The 26867-nt window shown below is 42.3% G+C and overlaps 1 protein-coding gene across 1 annotated transcript in view; it reads right to left on the reverse strand.

Moving 5' to 3' along the window:
• srrm3 (serine/arginine repetitive matrix 3) overlaps positions 1-25201 on the reverse strand; it is a 38654-nt gene extending 13453 nt beyond the window's left edge. The window contains exons 1-8 of the mRNA XM_078266570.1: positions 24888-25201; positions 14104-14205; positions 6386-6487; positions 5742-5822; positions 5148-5216; positions 2100-2135; positions 1841-1891; positions 797-904 (exon numbers count right to left, since the gene is read on the reverse strand). Of these exons, the coding sequence (XP_078122696.1) occupies positions 797-904; positions 1841-1891; positions 2100-2135; positions 5148-5216; positions 5742-5822; positions 6386-6487; positions 14104-14205; positions 24888-25201 (863 nt within the window). The remainder of the gene's footprint in view (positions 1-796; positions 905-1840; positions 1892-2099; positions 2136-5147; positions 5217-5741; positions 5823-6385; positions 6488-14103; positions 14206-24887) is intronic.
• Between the last annotated feature and the right edge of the window lie 1666 nt (positions 25202-26867).

Consider the following 26867-nt stretch of genomic DNA (forward strand, 5'->3'; position numbering starts at 1 on the left):
TCACTTAAGGTCACTCATTCTGCTTGAGGCTAGCGGCGCAAGCCTATATTAGCTAGCATAAATAGCATAACACATTTGAATTGCCACCTGAACGGTCAGCAGATGCATTGTGGGTAATGTAGGTGGCAGGTTTTGACAAGGAAGAAGAATGTGTGGAATAAAAAAGACGATATATCTGTTCTGCTGCGACAATGCTAATGATTTCTGATCTTACTCTTTAAAGTAGCAGATTTATAAATGTGTCTTTTTCTCTAATTAGTTGGCTCTTTAGATCATTCTTATGTGAAATTCTTCGAAGTTTGATAAAATACAAGCTTTGTAAAATGTGAAGCACTTTGAATTGCCTTGTTGCTGAAATGCACTGTAAAAGCACTATAAAGTTGCCTTGCAATAATATCTCATAAAATAAACATTCTGTCTTTGGCTTAGCCACTTTTTTTTCGACGTTTTTTACGACTTTTTTTCACAGTTTGTTTTTGCTTTTTCCAACGTTTTAAATTGTACAATCTTTCTTCTACACATTTTCAGCGCTTATTTCTACGTACCATTTTTTTCTGATTTAAAACAAAAATTTAAAACGGGCCAATGTGACCTGAAGTCAACACAAGGGTTAAAGAAAGAAAAACTTATATGGGAGAGTAGAAATCAAAGTAACTGTCCCTTTACACATTACAAAAATGTCCAATGCTGTTTAACAAAACAGAATAAGAAAGGATTTCAACTAGAATCAGAGAAATAACAGTCCATCCAAGAAAACCGTGCGTGCATGCATGTGTGTATGCGTGTAGGAGTCTACCTGGCAGGAGATTTGGAGGTGCTCCGAGTGGACGACAGGGAAGCGCTTCGGGAGCTACAGCAGCTGCCTTGACGCTGTGAACTCCTACTGGGGGTCTCACCAGGGGACCTGATAGATGACAACCAATGGACCAACACACACACACACACACACCACACACATGCATACATATACATACATAAAGCCATGTGTATGTACGCGTACATCACAGGGACACACATGCAACAGCGAGCTCAGTAGTCAATCTTGTGATATGTAAAACGGTTCGTGCACCGCCAAACTATTTCAATATATATTCTAATCAAGACACGGTGCAATGTATGGCATGGCAATGGTGTTGAACTTAGATACTGCACCCTGTGCTTTATAGTCATTAACATTCTCTGAGAGTCTGAGCCTGAGATAATGGGGGTAAAACAGCAATATAAATTTATGAGAGACTTGACGTGATTCCAACTGGACTGAGACTAATGTTCACTGTTTGTTTCACTGTGTGCAGAAGACAAATTGTGCTTACTTTTACACATTGCATACTGTATATTAGGGGTGGGGGAAAAATCGAAACAGCATAGTATCGCGATATTTTCCGTGGCAATACTTTATCGATGCACAGACGCCAAGTATCAATCTTTTATTATGTACTGTATGTGTTGGTCAGTTTGTCTGCTCGACAATCCCATTTTGCAGAAATACAACTGAAGTGAGAAGAACAGAGAACTTTATCTTTCTAGATAAAACAGATTGACAAAGTTTTCCTTTGGGGTTATAATTTGAAGTTGGAAGGAAAGGTAATAAACTGCAATATATCGCAGAATATCCAAATATGTTTAAAATTGCAATAATGTCATATAGTGACATATGTATAGTGTCAATATCGTATCGTGGGGCCTCTGGTGATTCCCACACCTACTGTATATGCACATCACATTTGACTGATGATGAATGTGAAACTGTTATACTGAAAAATAAATAAGCAGACATATAGGTTTCTCAGCTCAACATTAACATGTAAATGGCATTAGAGTGATTCTCTGTGCCTCTCACCTCTTTTTCTGTTTGTTCTTGTCTTTGTGTTTGTTCTTTGGGCTGCCCGATCTGAAACAAATTTCACACGTAAGATAGCGAAGCAGTGTACTTTAAAGCATGTAAACACACATTCACACCCTTTTATAGAAAGGAAACTCACCATATGGATTGCATTGTCTTTTGAACAATCAGTAGGCAGAAATGACAATAACACACACCTTACACATGTTATGCGCGTTATAATGTATTGTTTGTTTTCTTCTTGTTCCATACACACCTGTATCTCCTCTTTTTCCTGGAGCCAGATGCAGATCTATAAAGATAAAAGCACCACAATCATCATAACGATTGATGAACCGAATAATTGATATATTCCTGTTCCATGAAGCAGGTTTACTAAGTAATCTGGTTAACCTTTCAAGATTTACCTTTTTAAAACAGAAAAGGGGATTTTTACGTCCATGTTCTAGATTTGAGGTGGTTCTGGGAATTACTAAACTCGCTTCTGGAAATAAATTCTAGGACAACGGAGGTGGCATTTTTGGACAAATGCTGGAGGCTGAACCCAAAATCTAATCTGTGCTGTGTGCCACCTTTGTATTTACTTTTTAAAAATACATATATTTTCACAATCACCTCCAAGTCTCTGAAAGTGTGTGAGCTTCCAATGCCGTTGAGACTCATTCAGAGTCAAAACTCATGCACTCAAGGAACATATTTGTGTGCATGACAAATATGCCTCAACGAACAAATGAAAACTGCATTTTAAAAATTCTAAACACACACAGACACACACACAGCAGTGTAAGGCTAAAGCTTCCAGTCACAGGCTTAGTTTGGTCACGGAATATGAACATGTTCAAGTTACTGTGAACAGCAGGAGGATCATGTATTTTCATGTGCCGACTTCTGAATGGACTATTTCAGCATGTATTTCTGCACTTTTAATGATGTGCATGTAACCAGTCTGAATCACATCCATACATGCTTATATGCAGAGATGTCCACTGGGAGCTCTCACATCAGACTTTTCCAGTTGGTATTCTACAGGTTGTTAAAAAGTCACACTAATTGTGTTTTACTGCTGGCTGTAGAAGATGCTGCTCCCTGCAATAAAACAGGAATAATAAACTGAGATTCACTTTCCTTTTGACCACGTATTGAGTGTACAGTAACAATGGTGAGGCCGGTCACTCCTCAGTCCTCAGCGTTCGACTGACACCTCACCTCTATATCATTTCACCCTGATTACAGTTTCCATGGTGATTAGTCAGACTGGTCTGTGAGCTGTATGCTGCTATTTTATCCTGAAGAGCAATCCATCCCCCCTGCTGTTTCACACATTGACAGTACAGCATGCAGTGGAGTGGGAGGCAGTGGCAGCACGAAGTGCGTTGATTCACTGAAAGGGGACTAATAAAGCTGTCACAGTAATGTATGTGGCTGCTATGTGTTTCAGAGCTGTGGCCCCAGTAGCAGCCTGTGTTTCCCCACTGGAGGGAGTCCACTAGGGACTGCTGTATATGAGAGGAGAGCTCATTATTCTTCTCTTCTCTCACACACTCTGGTCACAGCTAAATCCCTCACCTCACCTTTAAATACAAGGACACGGCAGTAAAAAACATGTGAGACAGGTATTGCAGCCAAATGGACACAATCCCTATTATTTTAAGGTAAGGTATTTTAGAGCTCAACAGTGACCACCCACTTTTTAAAAAGCTCTGGTTCCGGAAGTGTTTTCCCCGTTTGATATCTCCATTGACGTTTCATTAAATGCTTATCATGCATGTCATTCCCCCTCTCTCTCCCCTTTCATTTCTTAAGCTGTCCTGTCAATAAAGGCCTAAAAATGCCCAAAAAAGAATCTTTAAATCAAAATAAAAAAACCATTTGATTTGGCGCAAAATAACATTTGAAAACGTCAAAGAAGGCAAAGGTAAAATACTGTGTACAGAAACGATCAGAGACTTAAATGGTAGAAGTTCGCTCTAGCCATTCGCGGTTTCGCAAATAAACATTTTCATGGTAACATGGAGTTCCACCTATCAGAGACGTCGCTGTTACACTTAGGATTGTGGGTAGTGTAGTATTTCTCCATAAGATTGCGAATGAAACATGTTTTTTCTGAAAACAAGGTTGATTTCATTCAGACTTCTGGCTTCTACAGGAGCAAAAAACTTTCATTTCACAACCTCGGAGCTCGTGGTCACTCCACCTTGGCTGGTTTGGACATTATGGCTGACAATCAAAATCCTTATGGAGAAAATGAATGGGATTTTTACTGTGGGAACCACACTGTTGAGCTCTATTACAAACGAGCAGGGGTATGAATGTTTAGCTCCTCTTAACGTGCACCTTAAAAAAAAAGGAAGTAAGCATCAAGGGCTACTCTCTGGGGAAGAACCCTGCATTCTGCCTCATCGATCCATTATTCATATATCAACAGTACCTGCAATGCAGAGCAGCTGTGGTGTGAGGCTGGGAGGGAGGCGTGGGGATGAGGAAGGAGAGAGGACGAGGGGGACTTGGGTGTGCGTGGATGGATGAGATGTGGCAAACAAGAGCGGGGCAGTGCAGTGATGCTAAGCAATTTGGTGAGAGGCTCATTTTTCTTGTGCTGTGTGCCCCCGTACAGGCTGGGTTATTAGAGCAACATATTTACCCCACGCTCCCCCAAAAGTCAGGCACAGACGGAGAGGAATTGGACGAGGAGGGCACTCTACAATTGCTTATTGCTGTTGTGATATCCCAAGGCATTGCACAATAGTTTTGATGAGCTATTGCTTTGTTCCCTCCTTCCTTGAATCATGTATATACTCATTTATTTCTTCCCTTCCTTTTTCTTCTCCCCTTTCCTTTTTCATTGACTTTCTTCCTGTCGGTTTCCTTTTCTTTTTTTATCTTGTCTTTCTGTCCTTCCTCCTTTTTTTTTTCCTTTGTATCTTTTAGTCTTTCCTTCCTACTTTCCTTTTTCCATTTTCTTTTTTTCCCTTTACTTCTTCCTTTTATTTTTCATCTTGTCTTTCTGTCATTCCTTTTCTTTGTATCTTTATTTCTTTCCATCTTCTAGCCTTTCCTTCTGCCTTTTCTTTTTCTCCATGTCTTTCCTCCCTTCCTTCCTTTTTCACTTTTGTTTTCTTCCTATCTTTTAGTCTTTTCTCCTTCCCTTTATTTAACTTAAGTCTTTCTTTCACTGACTGAATGCATGTGTGAATGTGACTGTTGATAAACCCTTAAAAAGCCAGTTTCTTCCTTCTGATGACTTGTCACTGATGACACACACACACACACACACTCACACACAGTATGTACTGTACACACTCACCTGTCTCGCTTGTGTTTCTTCCCACTCTTTTTCTTCTTCTCTCTGTGAGTGGGTGAGGAGCTGCCAAACCTTTTGGTGGAGAGAAGGGAAGAATTTGCATGCCATGAAATGAGAGTCAGATTGCTGCTAACTGGCTTTTCACTCATCATTGTGTTACATTACATTGTATTACACCTCAGAGGGGATCATTGTCAGCATAGGTGACGTCCTATAGTAGCTCAGCTGATCTTTCTCACCGAGGCTCTCTTTGTCCCCAGCTCTATTCATCCCTCTGCCTCTCTCTTCCGATTCTTTCTTCTCTTTAGCATCAATGTGACATTTCCTTCTCTCTCAGTCTCTCACTCTCCCCATTTCTTTTGCTGACTTTTTCAAAAGAAAATGGAAGATGAGCCTATGCTTTGCTAATGTCTCCCTACAATTCTTACCCCCGTCTCCACAATTGTAGTATCTGATGGCTCGTTACCAATATTCACACCAAAATAATTGGAATTTCATCTCACAAAACCACAGCGTAATTATTCTGTCAACGAGGCAGGAAAAAAGAAAGAGAAGAAAAATCAAACCACTTCATCAGTGGGAGCCGTTTCCACTCACCGACTCCTTCGGCGGCCAGATTTCTTCTTCTTCCTTTTCTTTGGACGAGGGGATGGAGAGCTGCTTGATTTCCTCTTCACTCTGAATTGGCCACAGAAGGAGAGAACAAGAGGGGGACAAAGATCGAAAGCGAGATCCAAAATAAGAAAGGCAGAAATGGCTTACAAGTGATTGTTGTTATAATCATTTTCAGAAGGAATGCATTTCAGATTATAGTCGTTTGCTGCTGTGCAAGCCGATAAGTGTCTATTTTCTCATTTCCCCAATCCTTTCTGCCATACCATGCAATAGATCACACAGTGGAAACAGGAAATTGCTTCAAGGAAAAGACACTTAATCTATTTTGTTAAGTAACACATTCAGAAAGCCCAATCTAAATGATCATCTGCATTATGGTTTTCAAACATGAATAATAATGAGGTGCATGCTGTTAGTGGGTGGTGGGAGTGTTGTTTGAGGATTTGAAGAGCATTTTTATTTTTTGAGATCAATTTCATCTTTATAGCTACAGTATTACCATAGGAAACACCCAGAGGACATGTTAAAGGAAATAATAGGTGGCTGATTTGATGCACCACTTGAGAAGTCGGAGCTGGTCAACACAACACCATTATACCGCATGTGTGTTTAAACATGTGCTTTACCGATTGTCACTGTGGTAATCGTGGTCATAGTCTCCGTCTTCATAGCCAACCAATTCAGGGTTCTCTTCGTACCCGTCAGGCTGATAGTGCAGGTGGTTGACCCTAAAAACACAAAAGTCAAGGATCATAAATGTGGAGAGTGTGTGAGTATTGTGAAGAAGAGGAGTAACTGTGGTAAATTGCAAGCCCTGGCCAAAAAACTATTCCCACACTTTTCACATTAGAGACTTGCCATGCTAGCAGCTCTGTGAGGTGTAAACGGGATTTATGGTTCTGCAGGGGCTCTACACAGAGCTTTCAACGTAGCCTATGTAAGTGGACTGATGTTTATACGTGCGCTGGTGTGTGCGTCGATCTCTTTAAGAGAATAGCAGGGCTGGCGTGTGTGTGTGCATGGGGAGTGTGTGGTAGAGCGAGTGACGGCGATTAGCTTCAGAGCGAGTAGCGACTCTAGAGTCATAGTGAGAGAAACGAAGTGTCTCCCCTGTTCTTTCTGACCACGGTGGGAAATCTGTAGCAGGAAAAGCTAACCCTCTTCTTGATTTGATGTTGTTTATGGAAAAGGAGAACCAGGAAATAGGAGGAAATGCTACGCTACCAAGCCACGGCCAAGCAGACCAATCACAGTTGTTGCGGTCTGCGTCGCTGCGACGTGTAGTTAAACAAAGCTCACATGCAGATTTCTAACAGATATAATGTTCACTGTATTCATGTTGTGAGTTTGCATGCTAACTAGCTATAGCCTCACTGATTCTGCTATCGATATTTTATAGTTTAAAAGATCTGATAATTATATATTGGCCAGAAGTAATTTAAAAAATAAAAAACATAAATACATAGCATAAACAAATATATAATAATATATGTATAAAATAAACAATATTTATACATATCCCTTAGATTTGTTTTTTTTCAAGCATTGCGTCCAAGATACATACTAAGCGGGACATTTTACAGTTGAAAACTCCCCTTGTTAGTACTCTCTGGTGGACAAACGATGTAATGGAGACACTGTTTCTAAATGATCTCAAACCTAGTTCCTGTACTGCAATTATTTGTTACTTATTAGCTGACATATTCACCACCTAATATGCAATAATCAGATATTGGCCGATACATAAAATTTGCAAATCACAAATTCAAATTCTGACCAGATGATGGCGCTAGATGACAAATCAAATGATCACCAATTTTATTATAATTCATCATGAGGGGAAAACGAATGTCTCTACCAAATATCATGTTAATCCATCCGGGTTGTTGAGACATTTTACTGTGAACCTGCTGCTGGTGCTACAGAAAAAGTCAGGGGATCACCAAAGTCAGTGGGATTCATCCTCAGGGGACCAGGAATGTCTGTAGACAATTTCATGGATATCCATTAAATAGTTGCTGAGATATTTCGGTCTGGAACAAAGTGGTGGACCAAACTTGCTCTCCCATAGAGCTCTGCTGCAGTCTAATGAATGTACCTAGCGTGTATCTTCACATCTGGCATCTAACTTGGGTGCAAAACAACAAAAACAAGAAGTCAAGCATATACAAAATGTGATGCTCACACACTAAACTTTTTTTGTCCCTGTAGTTGTATATCTTCCCATTTGTTCCACGCACACGCACACACAGTATTGTATATAAAGACAGATGGCAGTAGCCTCCTCCCTAATCCTCCCTGCCCCTCTACCCCTTCTCTCTTATGTGGCCTGCTCTGATCCACCAGATCTGACCTTGCAGGCCCCATGTGGGCTAAAGAAATAGATAAAATAGATAAAAACACACCACACTGATTATTTTTCCCTGGTGCAGTCCTATTTCTCTGACCTGGTCACGTCCCAGTGTTGTTACAAACCCAGCAGGCTCTGGGCTTCCTGGTACTTATAACACAGAGACGTAGCATATGGAAGTACTTTGTATATGTAGAGGTTATTTGGATTAGAGTGATGATGACAGAGACGTAACTTCCATAACTAACCATGCAGCCTCAATTCATAAGAGAGAGATGAAAACAGGCAGGAGTCATGAGATGAAGAGGCTGAAGTGACACACGGAAAAAAGTGACAACGCAAAGGATAGTGCACCTCTGGTAAGGAGATCAAACATACACGGGGCACACTTTAGATCAAGAGAGGAGGGCTAGTGTAGAGATGAGGAAACAAAGCCCTTAACTGGCTGAGCACCACTGGTTACAGCAGGGATGTCAAGCCCCAGCAAAATAACCTCACTTCACAATGACAGCGTAGGAGGAGTTACTCACTAAAATCTCTTTAGTAGTAGTAGTAGTAGTAGTAACAGTATCTTCTTAGACCAGCTACTGAATAGAGAGGGGCTGCTAAACGAGCAGTGGTGAGTGATTGGTGGACTTCCTATGCCCTGGGTTTTACTTACAGACTGCAGACACTACTCAGGGCTTAAAATACCGCAAACTCATCTTTTTTTTAGTCTATACTCTTTGGAAAAAAGTTCTAGAATTAAACATCAAACAAGGTAAATATTAGATATGGCACCAAAGGACAGCTCTTTGTAGTGAAGCTGCACATACAATATTCATCTATCGCAAAGAATGAGGCCACTAGCAATAAAACAAATGTGAATTCACGTAGGGTTAGTGTGTTAATAATACAGCAATTTACACAGCTTTTAAACGTTTCTTATAAGACCACCATTCATTTGGAAAGCATGATCTGACAACTTTCAGGATGTGTTGTTTTCTAGATTGATTTAAATATGTAAAATTTCACACCCTTTAAATGTTTGTTTTAGCTGGAGACTAGTGTCCCTGTAGGGCCGGGAATGGAAGCACAATGCTGTGAAGAGACATTAACAATGATTGAAACTATCTGGTAGCATGCTTAGTCATCAGAGATAAATCAACGAATTCCCCAATCGTGTCTCTAATCTCTTAAATGATGCCATGCTCTAATATGCTGGAGACATCTGTCCAGCCTGGTCGTGATCAACACAGCGTCCCTGTTAGACAGATGAGTGAGTACGCCCGTGCTTAATGGTGCCCTGGTGAGGAAAGAAGCTCTCTAATTCAGCCACTGTCCCAGGGACCTGGCAGTGATGGACTACGGCCAAGGCCATCCTTAGGGCTGCAGCACAAAGTAGTGCAGCCCATTTACATCCCCACTCAGACAGCCGCTCTGCCACTGAAGGCCCCGATATATTTCTATTGCTGCACAGAGTCATAGTTTGTTATTCTGGGAGGAGGTAGGTGGAGGTGGGATTGATTACTCCATAGTATGAGGGTGGGGGCAAATCGAGTAGCAAGTAGCTTTATGGAGGTCATATTAAGATGAAGGATTGACAGGCAGGAGGTTTAAGCTGAGCTGATCAATTCTGTGATCATGGGGAAAAACCATGATGTTCTGGATGCACCCACATTAGATCTCTGCACAGAACAGTCGAACAGTAGATCCATTTCTGTTTGCTAATGAAGAAACGTCGGTCTCAGGCGTTTTATTAGGTATTGAATAGTTATGTAAAGCCCAGGGTCAGCTTCCCCATTGATCCTGCTCGGTTCGGGCAGTCTCGGTGTGTAAGCCTGAATGGCTCTCAGAGGCTTTACACACTGCATTCCTTTCTTCCACCCTGCGTTCACATCAATTCTGCAGGAAATCAATGTGGGACATCGGTAAACAGAGTTATGAGCTAGCTCATCCATGCTTACTGCTGGCTGTTTACTGCTAGTGTGTACGAGTATTAAGCTACAGCTGAGGGGCCTAGCCTGTCAATAGAAATAGTCCCTGTGGAAAAGATGGCATCTGAATAAAAAACCTCCCAGCTGAGCAAAGTCAAACATGCTGAAGGCAGTAGTATATTTGAGGTTGTGATGAAGATTCCTATCATTTAGTAAATGTAGATATCTAACGGTATGGTACGGTACATCATCTAGATCTATACAGAAATCCCTTTTTGCTTGAAGTTGCATAGCATCAGTTTGGACCTAAATTACAATGACATTTTCCCTTTTTCATTTACTAAAAGTCACTTTGTTCCTGCATGTCACATAAATTTGTTTTACCTTTCGAATTTCAATCAAAGTCTTGAATTTCAGTGCAGGTAATACTAACAGCTCTGTGAGGCTGTAATTAGGCACACAATGACAATGTTAATATGCTGATGCTTGGCAGGTATTAGGTTTACTGTGTTCACTATCATAATTTAGCATGTTAAATGTAAATGTAAACATTTGCTAATTATTTAGCACTAAACACAAAGTAGGCTACACCTGGGGCTGATGGGAATGCCATTAGGTGTAGGGGTAGGAAAAATAATTTCTTAGATGCATCACGATTCTCTCTAGAACGATTCGATTATCGATTCAGATAAGTTAATAATCGATTTAAATATATATATTAAATGTGTTGATTTTTATTTAAAAGTCTCCAGACAAGTACAAATCAGAAAACAGAGTGACTGAAAGAGGACGGGATAATGGACAACAACTTAGAGTTTAGGCAAGAGTGCAGAAAAAAAACACACACAAAAATTGCCAAAATGAAGATTTTTACAATTACATTTTGTGTATATACACATGATCTAATAAGACATTCATAAAATAATTAGGCAAAACACATATAGGCTGTTCATCTACTTTATCACATTACATCTGACACCTTCATGTTCTAAGAAGCCAATTCTCCACCTTTAAACATGTCTGAGCCTCTGACATGGAAGATTACTGGGAGAGAAGGTGACCTTTACAAGCATGTTTAAGGCTTAAGCATGGAATGACTACAAAACACAAACCTCAGTCGACAAAACATTTCATTAAAACTTGTGTGACAAATACTGTATATGTCAAAATCTAAGCTTTGTCTAGCTGCTTTGTCTAGGAAGTGATTAGCAAACTCTGAGTAGCAAACTCAGATTTATATGCATATTTTTAAAAATTAATTAAATTGTTGCATCGAGATGCATCGATAATCGGTTTAGAATCGAATCTTTGGCATCGGAATCGGAATCTAATCGTGAGGTGCCAATCGATTCCCACCCCTAATTAGGTGTGCAGGTATTTGATCATAAACTAAATAAAAAATTAAATAAAATATTGCAGGATCACCAAAGTTATTACAATGCATCCGGAAGGGAACATGAATGTGTGTACACACTTGCCTGTACAAAAGATCATGGTAATTACAGTAATTGGAAAGTTGTCAACCTCATGGTGGGACCAGTCAGTGGGGTTCATCCTCTAAGGACCAGGAATGTACAAACTTCCATGGCAATCCATCCAATAGTTGTTGAAACATTTCAGTCTGGACCAAAGTGATAGACCAACCGACCGACCAACAGACTGACATAGCCATCCATAGAGCCAGCATTGTTAAGAAAACAAACCAGGATTGATGGAGGACAGGGACACAACCTTGCCATTAATATGACATCACCAACATATCCTTGCATACTTTTAGCTGCAGGCCCTTGTTAACTGATGTGAGGGTCCCCTACCATATTACCTATTAATGCGTTGGATTTGCTTATTGCTGGTGGCAGTAAGTATCAGGAGGCCTTTAGAACAGTTTTGCCCCGAGGCCAACCCATGGGTTTATTAAGGCTTATTTCTCATAATGCTTCAGACATAGGCACTACAAATGTAAAGTCACAATGTTGAGCAGAGGACGTAGATTACTTCAGAAAGAGGTCTATACTGTGTGTGTGTGTGTGTGTGTGTGTGTGTGTGTGTGTGTGTGTGTGTGTGTGTGTGTGTGTGTGTGTGTGCACATTAAGGGCCTGGGGGAGAGTTGAGTGTAAGGCAGATTGGGGTGGGAGGATAAGAACCCTGCAAATTACAGCCTTCTTCAATTTTCCAAATCAAGGCCTTTCTGGAGTAGCCTTTGTACAGAGAGTCTGGCCACTCTCCATTGACAAGTGTTAACTTCCTTGAAGGCGGGTACTTTGTTGAAGTTTTAAACTATTGACTGATTAGACCAGTAAAGATTTGACCCAAGAATATACCGCAAACCCAGAAGTACGTAGGAGGGTGGAGCCAGGCTATTTATGGAGAGGGAAGGTTGCAGAATTTAAGGCAAGCTCTGAAATCCCAAATTGACCCGACTCAGAAGTGCCTTTGATTGAACTAATGTGAAAAGCAAAACAAACAAAGCGTCGTCAATAACTCCCTCCCTCAGCCTTCCTCCTCGTTTCAGCCTGGTCTGGTCTAATGTCAGACAGCGGCTGAGGTGCAGAGGAGGGAGGATCATTAGTCTAGTCTGTGAGACAGGAAGCATCAGCGCCATTACCAGTCATTAGTTCACAGACAGCGGTTCCCGTCGCCACCACCACACTGCCTCTCTCAATCATTCACACAAACACTATGATGGAGTGACTCAGGAGGGCCACCACGCCCACATCCTGCTGTTACCCATGTTTGTGATCACTGAAACAGTGGTGTTTGTGAGTGTGCGAGTGTCTGTCTGTGATCTGGACGGAGACTACACACACGGTCATTTATTTTGGTTCCTTTACTTCCATCTATGCTCGTCTCAGATGACACTCTCCCATGTCACCTTGCACTCAAAGCTATACAGCCAGGCTTAGCGCTAAACAGACTGACATTTTTGACAATTATCATGCCAATCTTCGCCTCATTGGCTTCCAGCAGAGTTTAGAATAGACTTGCTACTGATTATTTTAAAAGCTTTGGGGTTTAACCATTCCCTGTGTATTCAGAGAGAGGCATTGTCAGTCAAAAGGCAAGGATTCAAATTAAAATATATTGCACTTTTGCAATTACGGTCCATATTCCCTTGAACCGACCGCCTGAAGACATTATTAGACTGGCAGGCCATTTCTCATAATCTCTTTTATAAATCAATTTCTGCTTGCATTTTATATTTATGTCTGTCTAGTTTTATTAGATTCATTTGCTATAATTCATTTAGCATCAATGATCCAAAACTCTTTGGGTTCCCTAATAAATTTAATGAAAAAAGAAGAAAACGAACGACAAAAAGGAGCTAGGGTGTATAACCATGCATGCACACTAGGCGTGTAAACGAATACAAAACATTATTTGTATTTGAATATGCACCGATGATGTGCTCTGAATCCAGATTTTTGCAGTAATATGCACCCCCTCCTCTTAATTGTCACCTGATTGACACGATGTACCCTAAACCTAGAACCACTTCTTCTCAGAGTCATAACTCAAACACACAGACATCAGCACTCTTTACGACTGTATCTATAATGTCCATCACAGATACTGTACGTCTTAAGCCGTTTAGAAATCATGCACTCCAGATTCAGTCTTGTTCTGATGTATCAAAGTAATCCAGGCTACTGCTAGTAGCCAAACCAGCAGGACTTTTCATGATGCTGATGTGACAGAATGTAAACAAATGGGCAATAAGCTAAAAACACAGACGTAATATCGTAATATCAGTTTTAATATTCAGACATTTGACGTGGTTCATCCTTAATAACGTTTCATTTGGTTAGTTAGCAGTACAGCATCAAGCTTGACTGATGCAGGTTATTTTTTGTTTAATGATCCTCATGAAGCTTGGCACTTGACACTAACTTTATTTTCTTCTGGGCCTCCTCCTCTCATTGCATGCACAACCTTCAATTTCCAAAGAATGGGCCCAGTGTATTTCTGACGTGTATTGTGACCTCCTGTTCTACTATTGATTTTGACTCGGACAACTAAAGCTACTGTAGCTTTTCAACATTACCAACCCTGCCTCTAAACCTCATACACAGTAACTTACACTGGTTGTGTGTGTGGACCATCTCTGGTGATAACGCCCTCCTTGTCCATCAGCATTTGTCTGAATGTGCTCACTTTCTGCCGAATCTCTTCCTCTGTGTACCTGAGGATGGACACATAAAGACACAGCAGTTAGTAGAGGCGCGCACACACACACACACACACACACACACACACACACACACACACACACACACACGCACACACGCACACACACACACACACACACAAGTAATCTGCAGATTTGACTACTCGGCTGAGTAGTGAGCAGAGTATAAGTATGAAAGTGAATGATGAACATACTGCAAACTGAAGCAGCAGCTTTGAATAACAGCACTGAACGCAGCAGGGGCACTGGCGAGGCTAATTGTCATCTGTCATAAGTGCCAAATGCCATAGGAGCCATGTCATCACCAGCTATCACACAGAGTCCAACAAATGGCAACGACCGTCCTCTGACCGTTTCAAAAATGACACCCAGCCAAATGAGGTATATTCTGATGACTCACTGTCAACCTCTCCCGACCCCGGTGGGTTCCTTGTTCAGGCCCGGAATGCATGTCATGTTTTATTGTGTAAGCTAAGCGCTGAGTTGAGAGCAACTGTGGGGCAGTGTGAGGAGCTTTCAACAAGCTGCCAGACAGAATACTGCACACTGCTGCAGCGGGGGAAGCAATTACTGTCTGTGTCACGCTGTAGACTTGTATTCATATTTTCTAATTGAGAATATCTGGCTTTTTTCAGATGTAGTCTGTCAGTGGGTGCAACCAGAGAGCATCAACACTATCAGTTATAGTCTCATTTCATTGTGATGTTATTTGCCGCAGTAGATAATGAATTAATCAAACCCTCATACAATAATTCATGCATACAGCTTTGGGCTACATCCTCCCAGTGTGTTAATAACACAAGTAACAACCTCTGACCACAGGCCTGCCACAGTAAGACTGTATCTGCTGACAGCTTTGCGATGGGGGACAGGAATAATTCTACCAGCCTGTCTGAAGTGTGGCAGCCACAATGAAGTAACTTCTACAGATGGACAGGAGTTATGCATGTCTGTGAACTTGACAGAGCATGGCCTCTATAAAGCACTGAACACCGAGCTGATCTCCCGGTGTATTCACACCATCTCCACACCATCCTCACATTCTGCTCTGGCTGTGGTAATGGGATGTAATGAGCTACAGAGAAACATGAAGGGAGAGAAGAGGACGGAGGAGGGAGAGGGAAAGGGAGATAATTAATAAAGCCGTGAAAGTGTAGCCAGGAGCCAGACATCACAGAGTTAGACTGACTGGAAGACTCAGTCAATAATATGCTGTAGTGTTCATATTAACAACAATAACAACAACAAGAGCATGTGTGAGGGGTGCCTGGGATATACAGTAGCACTATGTTCAGAATTAATAATTAACTCATTTCTTTGAGTCTCAACACACGGATATGTGCAATTTGCATCTTGGGTAAATGATAACATCTGATGTGTGTGCTCCACTTGCAATTACCAAAGTATTGAGGAACTGTCTTTCACTTAGTGCTGAAACACACACTCTTATTTGGCAACAGTTTCTCTTTGTCTCTCTTAAAAGAGCAGCTCAACATTTCAGGGAATATTTGCTATTTTGCTGAGAGGGATGTGAGGCAAAGATACTGTGCGAGGTGAAAGACACAGGCACATACCAGCTATTGTAGTTTGGCCCACACTCCGCTCATAGAGGTAATTGAAGTACTATAAAACCCTTAGCGCCCCAATTGCGCCCATCCAAAGCTCTGCTTAGAAATCATAGAAAAAAGACAGAACTTGCCTGAGAATCATCAAGTTTTTAAGTTTTCTTCATTATCAAAGTAATGCAGTGATACTTGTCTGTACAGCCATTGGTGCATTGCAAATAGGAAGTGCTAAAAGCCAATTTGGCATACTTGTAATGGTGCCAGTTTGCCAAAATGTAAACAAATCTAGGCTAAAACACATGGCAAGATGTGGCTACATGGCAAGAAAATAATTCCTGTTTATATTTAGTCTTAGGGAGCCCTGCAGACTTTACTGTTAAAGGATTACGATTTCTCTTTAATTGGAACTAAAGGACCTAACCCACACACAATGAAAAATAGCCCCAAACCAAAAGTACACAAACGTATGTGAGTATGTGCTTCTGGCCATGCAGTTTATTTTCCTGTTCAATAGGTGATAACATCTGACATGTGAGCTCCACTTGCAATAAGGAAAGTGCAGGGGAACTGTCCATCATTCAGTGCTGGAACACAGACTCTTACTTGGCAACAGATCCTCTTAGCGGGGGCTCCTGGCAGGACCAAATCTATAAACTGGATTGTAAATTATAGCATTAGTCTGAGGAGTGTTTGCTGTTGTCAGATTAAACGTAGCAGCCGATACCATGTATTCTGAGTTTGGTGCTATCAGCACATTGGAGATACGGAGAATGAGATTAGGAGAAGTGCGATGGAGAGCTGAACTAGCTGGATGATGGCCCAACAGACACAAGAAGCCAGCCGGTGTGACAGCACCATCAGGTCCTGCTGTACGGCAATCTCTCAGCCCAGCAGCTGTCAACTCAGCACAATGCAGGACGCAAACACACACTTTATATTCATGGCTTTCCATGCACATCACAAGAGCCATCGCCAAACGTTAGCTGCTTCCCGACAAATATACAGCAGTCCCTGGGTGCTCTCAGCTGTCTGTATCAAGGGAGGGTGCGCAACAGGTAAAAGAGTGAGAAGGCTCGGATAGGCTACTGGCTGAATGCGCTCTGGCCAAACAGACGCCGTGGTTGTAGGGCTTTCTCCTTCACATTGGGCTGATGATGGTGAGAATGTTAGTGCCTGCAGCTATCTCTGCTGAAGCAAAAAAAAAAAAAAAGCGGTGTCAGAGCTTGTGAACCTCAAGCCTCTGTTGACATGTGACCTACAGAATTTCTTCTTTCTGCTTCTCTCTCTGTCCTTCAATTGCATGACCATGAAGTTCTACACAGCGTCGCAGCATGAAGCACAGCAAAGTTGGGTTCTTTTTGATGGGTCTAGCTCACTAACCAAAGCCAGAGAGTGTAGGCCCCGCAGTGGTGCTGCTTCAAATAGAGCCTGGGGTTTAGAGGTATGAGCTAGAGAAATCTCCCACAGCACCTGAATGCCTACAAGAACCTGGTCAATGGTGAGTCACCCACATAGATAAAAACATATATGGACAAAAGAAGTCTGAGGAAAGAAGACTCAAAACTATTTCTCACATGATCGCTTAACTTTTGAGTTGCATTAAAGAGAAGTTAGGCAGTGGTCCATAGTGAGCTCTGAATCAATCTGTGTAAATGGCCACATATCAGATGTTTGTCAGTGGCTATTATAGAATGAGCACACTGCAACTACACATCTGTCTTCTGCACATTTAATTAGCACTTCTTGCAGCTGTAAAGGTTGCTGCTTTCAGCCTAATACACCATCTGTTCTGCCCTGACAGTGCCGAGGAGGGGCTGATTGGAGCGGTCATTCTCAGCAAGGCTGGGTAACACTGAATTCTGATTGAAATCAATGTTAAACTGAGCAAACTGTGTTTTCCTTTGTGTGTGTGTGTGTGTGTGTGTGTGTGTTTGTGTGTATGAGGTGGGACTGTTCAGAAGCCAAAGTGGAGCCAAATGAAAGCCATTTAGCCCAGACCCACTGCCTACAGCATGCAGAGTCCCAGTGATTTGGGTGGAGAGAGACAGAGGACATCGATCAGAGCGACGGGCTCCCCGCCACCCCAGCCATGAAAAATCACCACGATTAAAGAACTTGATTGGAGTAATTAGACAGCTCCGGGCATCCACAGATCCCTCCCCCCACCCCCACCCCCCATTAACTCACGATCCAGGAAAATGAATAGTTGTGGCCTAGAGACCATCGTTTTGCTGATAGTCATCGACTTGATGAGGACGTGCCTACGTGTGGGTGTGTGTTCGTGTGTACTCCTTCAGAATGCCAGGGATGTTTGTGCGCTCAATATCTGAAGAGCCTTTTTCTGCAAGTCGTCCCCAGGCGCTGCCGTACACCTATGAAACTCTGCAGCCATCAATCCCGCTGCAAAGAGCACAGAGGCAAAGTGATGCCAATGTAGTTAGTAAGATTGAATGGTGCTGGGAACACAGGAAGGCAAAACTGAACACCCCCACATTTCTATTTCAGGGGCAGAATTAAAGTGGCCTACCGGGCCACAGTGAAATTGTTCAACTCTCAATTGGAGAGGATTTTCAATTGATGCTCTTTACAGTCATAGATTGTCTGGTTAGATAACAGGTACTAGGTATAGCAGACATAAAGAGTAGACCTTTCTCTCACTATATAAAGCTGCCCTTTTCACCTCCCCCACAGTGTAAGCAGATCAATGGCTGGAGCAGCACAATCTGCCATTGCCACTCTTTCTGATTGCTCATCTTCTCTAAGTCCTCCGGCGACAACAGCATTTGAAGCTATTTTGTCTAGCATGGAGCTGCTATATTGGCTTGGGCCCCCTCTCGGTGACGATGTATAAAATGGGTCCCTCCAATTTTCAGTCTTATAGGACACAGGCTTATCGTCTTATTACACAGGCTTTGGCTTGCAGGAAGACCTCCATCAGAGCAGAGATAGCTATTTGCTCTGGCCTTAGAGCCTCCGTGAGCAGGCTCTTAATAAGATCCGAGCTACTCACATCTCCTGCAATGCAAAAAGTGTCACTGCAGATGGTATTAAAGCAATACCACAGCAGTAGCGGCCAAAACGCAGCAATTTAGCTCCTGACTACTACCTAAACCTCTACAGGAGTAATATTTTCTGCCTTGAATTTAAAAAAAACTCTTACCATTGGCAGAACACAAAAGAAAGGCCAAGCACACACGTGCTGCTCTGTTGTGTGTTTCTGTGTGTCAGTGCGTGTGTGTGTGTGTGTGTGTGTGTGTGTGTGTGCATGCCTTGCGCATATGTGTATATTGGGCCTGCAGATTCAAGCTCATTAGAGAGCTGCAAAAATGCTCAGACACCACAGGAGTTCAAATCATGCACAATCATTATGCCTCAATTAGTGTGGAAAAACACCCATGAAATAGAATCTGGACCCTTGCATGCATAGCAGCCCTTGAGCTTGAAATCTGTCAGGGAACTGCGTTATCATAAGGCAGCCAAACTTGCTTTAAAGTAAAAAGTAAACTTGTTGAGCTGTTCAGTACACGCATTGTGTTCTGATAGAAAGACGACAGGATGTTGTTGACAGTGCTTCACTTATGTACTGTACCATCTCCTCCAAGAGCTACTCTAACAGAGTAAATGTATGTAACTTACAGCACATCTAATATACATAAAAGGCCAATGTTCCCTGTAGCGGCGGAGCACTCAGTGCACTAATGACTGTGGGATGCTACCAGAACATGGATAGCTTAAATGAACAGACTCTAATTGCTGAGCCCGTCTAATTGGCTCCCAGGGTGAGGCCATCACTCATGACAGACTATTTATCCTGGTTTGATCTCTGAGGAAAAGCACGGCTGGATTGGGGGTGTAAAGGGAGGAGGGGAGAGTCTGCCATGCTGGCAGGGTTAGAGAAGGAGGCAGGCGTCCAACCTGCCCCCTAGCCTAATCCTTCACCGAGGTCTCAGTCAGGACGGGGACTCAGGGGTGACGTAGATTCTGAGCCTGCTGGCTTATAACCACAACAAATGAAAACAGACCCCAGCCACCATTTTAATTGTGTCTAATGCCTGGCATTGCTTTCACTCGCTTTCATCCCCGCTCTGTCCCTTAATCCTCCACACATGGACTCCTGCTCTCTCATTTAAAGAGGAACATTATAAATTAAAGAGGCAAGGGGAGCTGTGCTGAGCCAAGCTGGCAAATGAGATTCTCCTTTCATTATAGCTTAACGAGATGACTCGAGTCTGTCCAGAGCTGTCCTTCAAGTGCAACTGCCTGCCAGCCGAGTATGTGCAGTGTGACGAGTGAGTGGAGCTGGTCAGCGCGAGTGTATGGTCTCCTTGTATTCTGCCATCATTAGCCAAGCTGCTGCCTGCTGCTACACTATTCCACTAGACATCATGACTCTTTTACAGCGCTCAAACCAGGAGCAACTATGTCTACTCCGAGCCAGGAGATGAGCGGACCTTGACAGATGGTAAAGTCCAGCAGTTCCCTTTTAGCTTCACCAATCTGTCGTAGCTCCACCATCAGCAAGGCCCTACTGCCTGAGAAGCCCAGTCACGCTCGGGGAAGGAGAGACGGGTAGAAAGAAATTGCGGAAGAAATGTCTAATCCACCTTCGGCTACTCAAAGCATCTCATAGTAGTGATTTAATTAATCTCCATACTCTGACATGGTACACTCAGCAGTGTGAAAGACAAAACAGAAAAAAACCCTACTTTTTCTTTGAGAAATTTGGAAAAAAACACCGGTCCCACTTACTGGCATTCAAGTTTCTGTTTGTCACCTCTCGTATCTAACCTTGACCAAAGGAAAAAAACAACTCTCACTAATTAGCTTGCCCTTTATTCAATTAAATCACCCTCCCCTAATATATCAAGAATTAGCCAGCTTTCCATAAATGACAAATGTGATGTGAACGAGGTATCAGTGGGAAAGTGGATTTTCTCTGTACCGACACAGTATCACAGAGCTTGTTGTTACAGTCTCAGCTAGCCTGGAGTTCGCCTGGGAGCTGTGGTTATTCAAGCAGCAGTGTGTGTGTGTGTGTGTGTGTGTGTGTGTGTGTGTGTGTGTGTGTATGCGTGTGTGTGCGTGTGTGTGCGTGTGTGGGCGTGCAGATCAGCCTGAGAGAAGCCTTGAGATTGTGGATTAAGGCAAACTGCAGTCACTACAGTTTTCATGGCCCTTGGCGTAAGCACACACTGAGCTCATCCTAACTTTTTGCTGGAGGACACACATCATGCTAATGAAATCGGCCTGTGTTCTTTGCTGACTGTCTCTATGGCAACCTCACTAATAACCACTACTTGAGGAGGAGGCCATTAATACAAAGTTCAAGTGTTGGCTGCAAATATGCAACAACATCAAGGATGAGTAATGCTGCATATGTGCATCTGTGACATAAACAACATTGTGAAGCAGAAATGGCTGCCGCTGATGAATTGATGAATTAATTGATCTGTGTGTGTGTTTGTGTGTGTGTGTGTGTGTGTGTGTGTGTGCGTGTGTGTGTGTGTGTGTGTGTCTCATTTTCATCCATGATGTAAAATGTGTGTTATTGCTGTAATGTATAATGAAGCTACATGGTACAATCTTTGTTCAAGGGATTATCAGGATTTCTTGCTCCCACCTGCTCGACCCAAGCTCCACACACACACACAAAATGTATTCAAAAGCTTAAATTCAGAGAATAAATGTAATAGTTTTTCCCCATGAGATGTTTCTGCATGTTTTACAGTACTTGTTTCTCACAATTTCAAAAGCACACTGTGGTTGTTATCACAACTAATTCCCACTGTTGGCCTGTCGGCAGTGTAGAATCTCAACACACATATAGCAGCCAGTCTCTTCTTTTTACCCGGCAGTAAGGCTCTTCACCACCTCTCTGCTTCTCCACAGGTACCCAACCGGCAAACATAATCCACTAGAACAGTGACAAGGACATGGTCCTTCACTGGCTTGCTGATTGTGAACATTTGCCAATTATGTTAAATGGGGCAGCTGGCCAAGCAGGAAGCACCCAGTTATCTGCCAAAATGGTCCCTGTAGAGTCCTTCAGCTAATATGGAACTATTTCTTATTCCAGGAAACAGTTACATCCAGGATCAGAGCATCCCTCCACATTGGTTTCATTTGTTTCACGTCATTCTCTCCACAGCAAACTCGTCATCAAACAAGCATCATACAATGATGTTTTTAAAGGAAAATAAAAACTATGGATGGGCGTTTTTTTAAAGGAACACGCTGTCTTATTGGGACATGTTGTAACTCTGTCTGAAGCCCCCAGCGCTAGCTTAGCCTAGCACAGATCCTGGAGGTAACCGGTTCCAACTAGCCTACTGCTCTGAATAAGTGACAAAATAACACCAACATGTTCCTGTTTACATGTTGTGATTTGTATAGTCACAGGGTGTGCAAATAACAAGGTCATATGAGACACAGCCATCTTCTAACCGTATACAAACTGGGAACTATATTCTCAGAAAGGCAAAGCACTGCTACTTCTGCTACTTGGGCAGAGTGATTTGCTAGCAGCACCTGAAGCCCTGTGGTGAGGAGCAGAGAGTTAGCATGGAGTTCGCTCAGAGTTCGAGTAATAGAGTCAACCATTACTAGATAGTAAAAGCATAGTGACCTTGGTATTTATACACCCTGTGACTATACAAATCACAACATGTAAACAGGAACATGTTGGCGTTATTTTGTCACTTATTGGGAGCAGTAGGCTAGTTGGAACCGGTTACCTCCAGGATCTGTGCTGGGGTTAGCTAACACTGAGGGCGTCAGACAGAGTTACAACACGCCCGGAGATGAGAAGGGTATGTATCGACTTGTCTAACTCTGGGGGTTACTGTGAATAAGCTCCCAATAAGTCGGCGTGTTATAATAATAATGTTTTTTATCTCTTTCCGTTTAATAATATTCTATTTAAAAAGGAGAATTTATCTGTGTGTTGGAGCAATGTATGCGTTGATGTTAAACCACCTCCATGCATGTGTTCCCGTGGTCACATTTTGTGTCAGATGAAAACACCGGCATGACATAATTTAAACACTGTAACCCCCCCACCCCCATATTTCATGCGTTTGTCCTGTCACTTATTTGTTAGCGATGTCCTTGTACTGTCTGTTTGCCCTCTCTGTTTATTTGTTTGTCATGGAAAATCTATAATGAAACTTAAGTTGGAAATCATTTCCATTTTCGGTACTTTCATTAAATTATTATAGAGTACTTGAGTACAATCTAACGTGAGACTATTATCCGAAATGAGTTTTTGATGACGTAGCGTCGGGTCATGGGAGTTGTCTTCATTATTAAACAACCACCCCTGCCGATAAAAAAAAAAATCTGTCTGACGTGACTCAGGCAGAAATAATGTTCCCGGACGAGTTAATGTAATCAAGTTTTATTCACGGTTAATCAGGTTATGCCATTTCAATCTAATTAAATAGCCGCAAGTAATGTTAGCTAACGTTAACTTGCTAACTTACCATTAGATGAGGCGATTACCCATACAGCTACTGTAGCTAACGTTATGTGACAAATTCAATCGTGGGATAGCCCAGCGCTCTTTTCACTGGTCAAAACAATCATTCTAAAAATAACTTTATGAGCGTTTAGAATGTTGTTATAACGTAACACTACAGTACATATGTGCATGAACCACTTGTCATAGTAGCACATCGTAGTAAGATATTGACAGTTACAAAGCAAAAAGTGAATACTCGAAATACGCGAAAGAAGCGCATACTCATGCCCATCCCTATGAAAAATATGAAGTTATTGATCATAATGGATTCCAGTTATCACAACTGCTGATAATGCATGTATCCTGATCCCATCCCATTTCCATCATACCATGCTGCTAAAAATGGCCATATCAACAAAACACAGCTGCTATGCACCATTTCCTAACAAAAACACAGCCCCTTATGTTTACTTCACTCCTCCGCAAGGGCTTGGGTTGTTTTTTTCTTCCAATATTGCGATGAAAATGACTTTTGGCAGGTAACAGATTTTGAATGTAATGTTTCGGTGCAGCTTGTGAACTCAGCCCCCCTACAGGTACATACCTGTCAATGTCAAGTGCTCTACTACACTGAGAATGCTTTCATTGCTCACACTCCAAACAGCTCGACAATAACCGAATTGTAAACTAAAGATAAACAGCTGCGGTTTTGCTGAAAACGGTAATGTCATTTGACATCAAATACTCAGTGCAACTGGAGTCGCTTACTCGCTTGGTGAGTTGTTGTGCTTAATACATATTGGGCTTCATGCAAGAACATTTTTTATTCTTATCCTAAAACTTTTTTTTCTTTGAGGCTCGCTCGTGCAAGTCTTCCAAGTCGGATTCAATAAAATCTCTTAGCACAAACTTAATAAAATGACTTGTTTCAACTTCATAAATGCCAACTGTGCATGAGAAGCTTTCATAAGATTTCATCATTAGCATAATTGATGGCCCCAAATTGCTATATAAGACTACATGTTCTGCTCCGTTTGGGGACAATTTGATTTTCAAACATGTCACCAAAGATTAACAAGAAATATTTCACACTTCAAGGCTTACTGTTGGAAATCAGCAGACGAAAACATAGCAGACGTAGCAGTGTCAGCAGTCAGATTAGAGGACTTGAAACAATTAGAAAATATGAATACAGCTGCCAACACCATGTCATCACTGCCGTACTGTGACAGAAATAATGAAGAAAAGGTTTGAGGTAAAACAAGCAAACGCGGTCGTTTGTGGGGTTTTCTTTTGCGGGGTGCAAGTATTTTGCAGTGGTACTGCCCAAGACGATTGTGATTAGTTTAAAGAAATGCAAATAACCCTGAGCGATTTTTTCGCCTATCCCAGAATGTATCTGTGGTGTAGCGAGACCATACTCTACAGCCCTGTGGAGATAGGTCGGGCAATGCAAGACTAGCAAATATTTAATAGTTACTAATGGATACATTTTTGCAGCTCTAACTAAAACTACATGATTAACATGACACATTGTCATGTGTCACATTGTCCTTATAAAACCGCTGATTACAGCTGCTTTAACTTTACAAGTGGTCGTTGCAGGAGGCCCATGGTATTATTGTCAGTGGTTGCTCATCCCATGTACTCACCCCTGCTCCTCCATCATCTCCTGGAGCTCCATACATTTGAGCTCTACCCTCCTCTTCCTCTCATGGTCCAGGATCTCTCTGTGCGGCTTCTTCACCAGGACGGGCTCTGCTTTGGGCTGCTCCTCCTCCTCCTCCTCCTCCTCCTCCTCTGTACCTGGCTGTCCCTCCTCTGTTTTAGCCTGAAGGACTGTGTTCGGCGCCGGCCCTCCTGATCCTGCAGCTGGTCCCGGTCCTGGTCCTGCCCCCGGGACCATGGGCTGGGCCATCCCGTTTGCACCATCCTTAGGAGATGGCACCCTCGCCGCATCATACATGATTACTGAACTCTGTGGAGACACAGATGATGGAGAGACACTGTCAGATCAACAGTGTAGTCTGCTGGATTTTGGCAGTCTTAGACAGTCTCATGTCATGCTAATGATTTAACATCCAATCTTTCCAAGAACCCTCATTTGGGAGGATTCTTGGCTGTCGTCAATTTATTACTGAATTCTATGCACTGAGAGTGGTGCTGAGAGTGAATAATTCTTATTCACATGGCATACATTTAATAATATATGTAAAATGTAAATATTCTTTGCTTTGAAGACTGTGTAAATCCCCCTGAAGGCCGCTTTATGGCCCCTGAACCCCTGTTTGGCAACCACAAAGCTGCCAACCGATCTTTTTTCACACAAACACACCCACATAGTGTCTGTACACTGTACACAACGTATTTGGATGGACAGTAAGCAACAAACACTGAGAGGTGAGCCAAGATGTTAATACCTCTGGACAGGCTGCAGCGTTTCTGCCTGAACTGAGCAGTACCCTTTGAAAACACTCACACACATCAACATGCTGTACACACATGCACTTTCAGTACATGTAGACATGCTTTGCCAGCGACAGCGCTGGCAGCAACTTCTGCTCCATGAGTCAACAGCCCAGTAGCGCCTAGAGGCGGGTCAAAAACCCACTTGTCTCATGGACCAAATTGAAACTGTAGACCAAGGTCACACACCACCATACATGCAGCATGTGAGTCAAAGGAGGATATGAGTAGAAGACATTAGGGCTGCCCAATTAACCACGATTTTATCGGAATTTGAATATGGACTATCCAAATCATTTTCATTTTTTTTAATTGTAATATTTTTCAATGAAAATGAGAATAATGATACAAAAATGATCATTCCCTCCAATAAGGGGAATACTATCGCAATATCAGTTAAAATTATCGCAATTAGATATTTCCCTCGTATCGTGCAGCCCTAGAAGACACTAAGCAGCTTGAGCACACAGTCTGGGAGAAGCAACAAAACAAGTGACAGAGAAGAATGTATTGACAACGTCAAGTATTGATTCGTCTGATCTCGTCTTCGTTTAATATAACTTTGACTCATTTTCTTGTTTCCACACTGAATGCATTCTTTTGGTTTTGACTCGCTCGACCATTATGTTTCTGGCTCGTTGACTGATAAAAGGATAGGGTTGTCATTTTGGTGATGAAAAAAAAAAAAGTGTTCCAATACAAGTGCTGTGTGGACTGGGTGCTGATTAAGATGGATTGTCCTGTTAAGGCCGCTGTAGAACATGCAGAGCCAGAAGAAGGCCTTCACCGGTCATCTCCCTCTACAACTAATGGCTTCATTTTTCACCAAGGAGCCAAAAAAACCTAGCTGAGGCACTCCATCACTGTCACACAAAGGAGGAGCGGAGACAGGATGACACCGAGACTGGATGGACCAACCTCAAGAACTACAGTCACATCTTATCACCACTTATTTCATCCAATGATTAGGGAGTGTGCGAGCAGCTTGTGCCATGTAGTCAGGCGGTTCTCTCTATCTGAGCTGGTTCTGGAAGTGTTTGACTGGTTAATAGGGATTTGTTTGTTTTTGAAATGCTGTGCCATGGTAACGAACCGTGGATCTGTGCGTAGCGACACGGCTCTCGGCTGACAGAACAGGTGGCAGGACAGCAGGAGACATCAGCGCT

This window comes from Sander vitreus, chromosome 13 (assembly GCF_031162955.1).
Source record: "Sander vitreus isolate 19-12246 chromosome 13, sanVit1, whole genome shotgun sequence".
Lineage (NCBI taxonomy): Eukaryota > Metazoa > Chordata > Actinopteri > Perciformes > Percidae > Sander > Sander vitreus.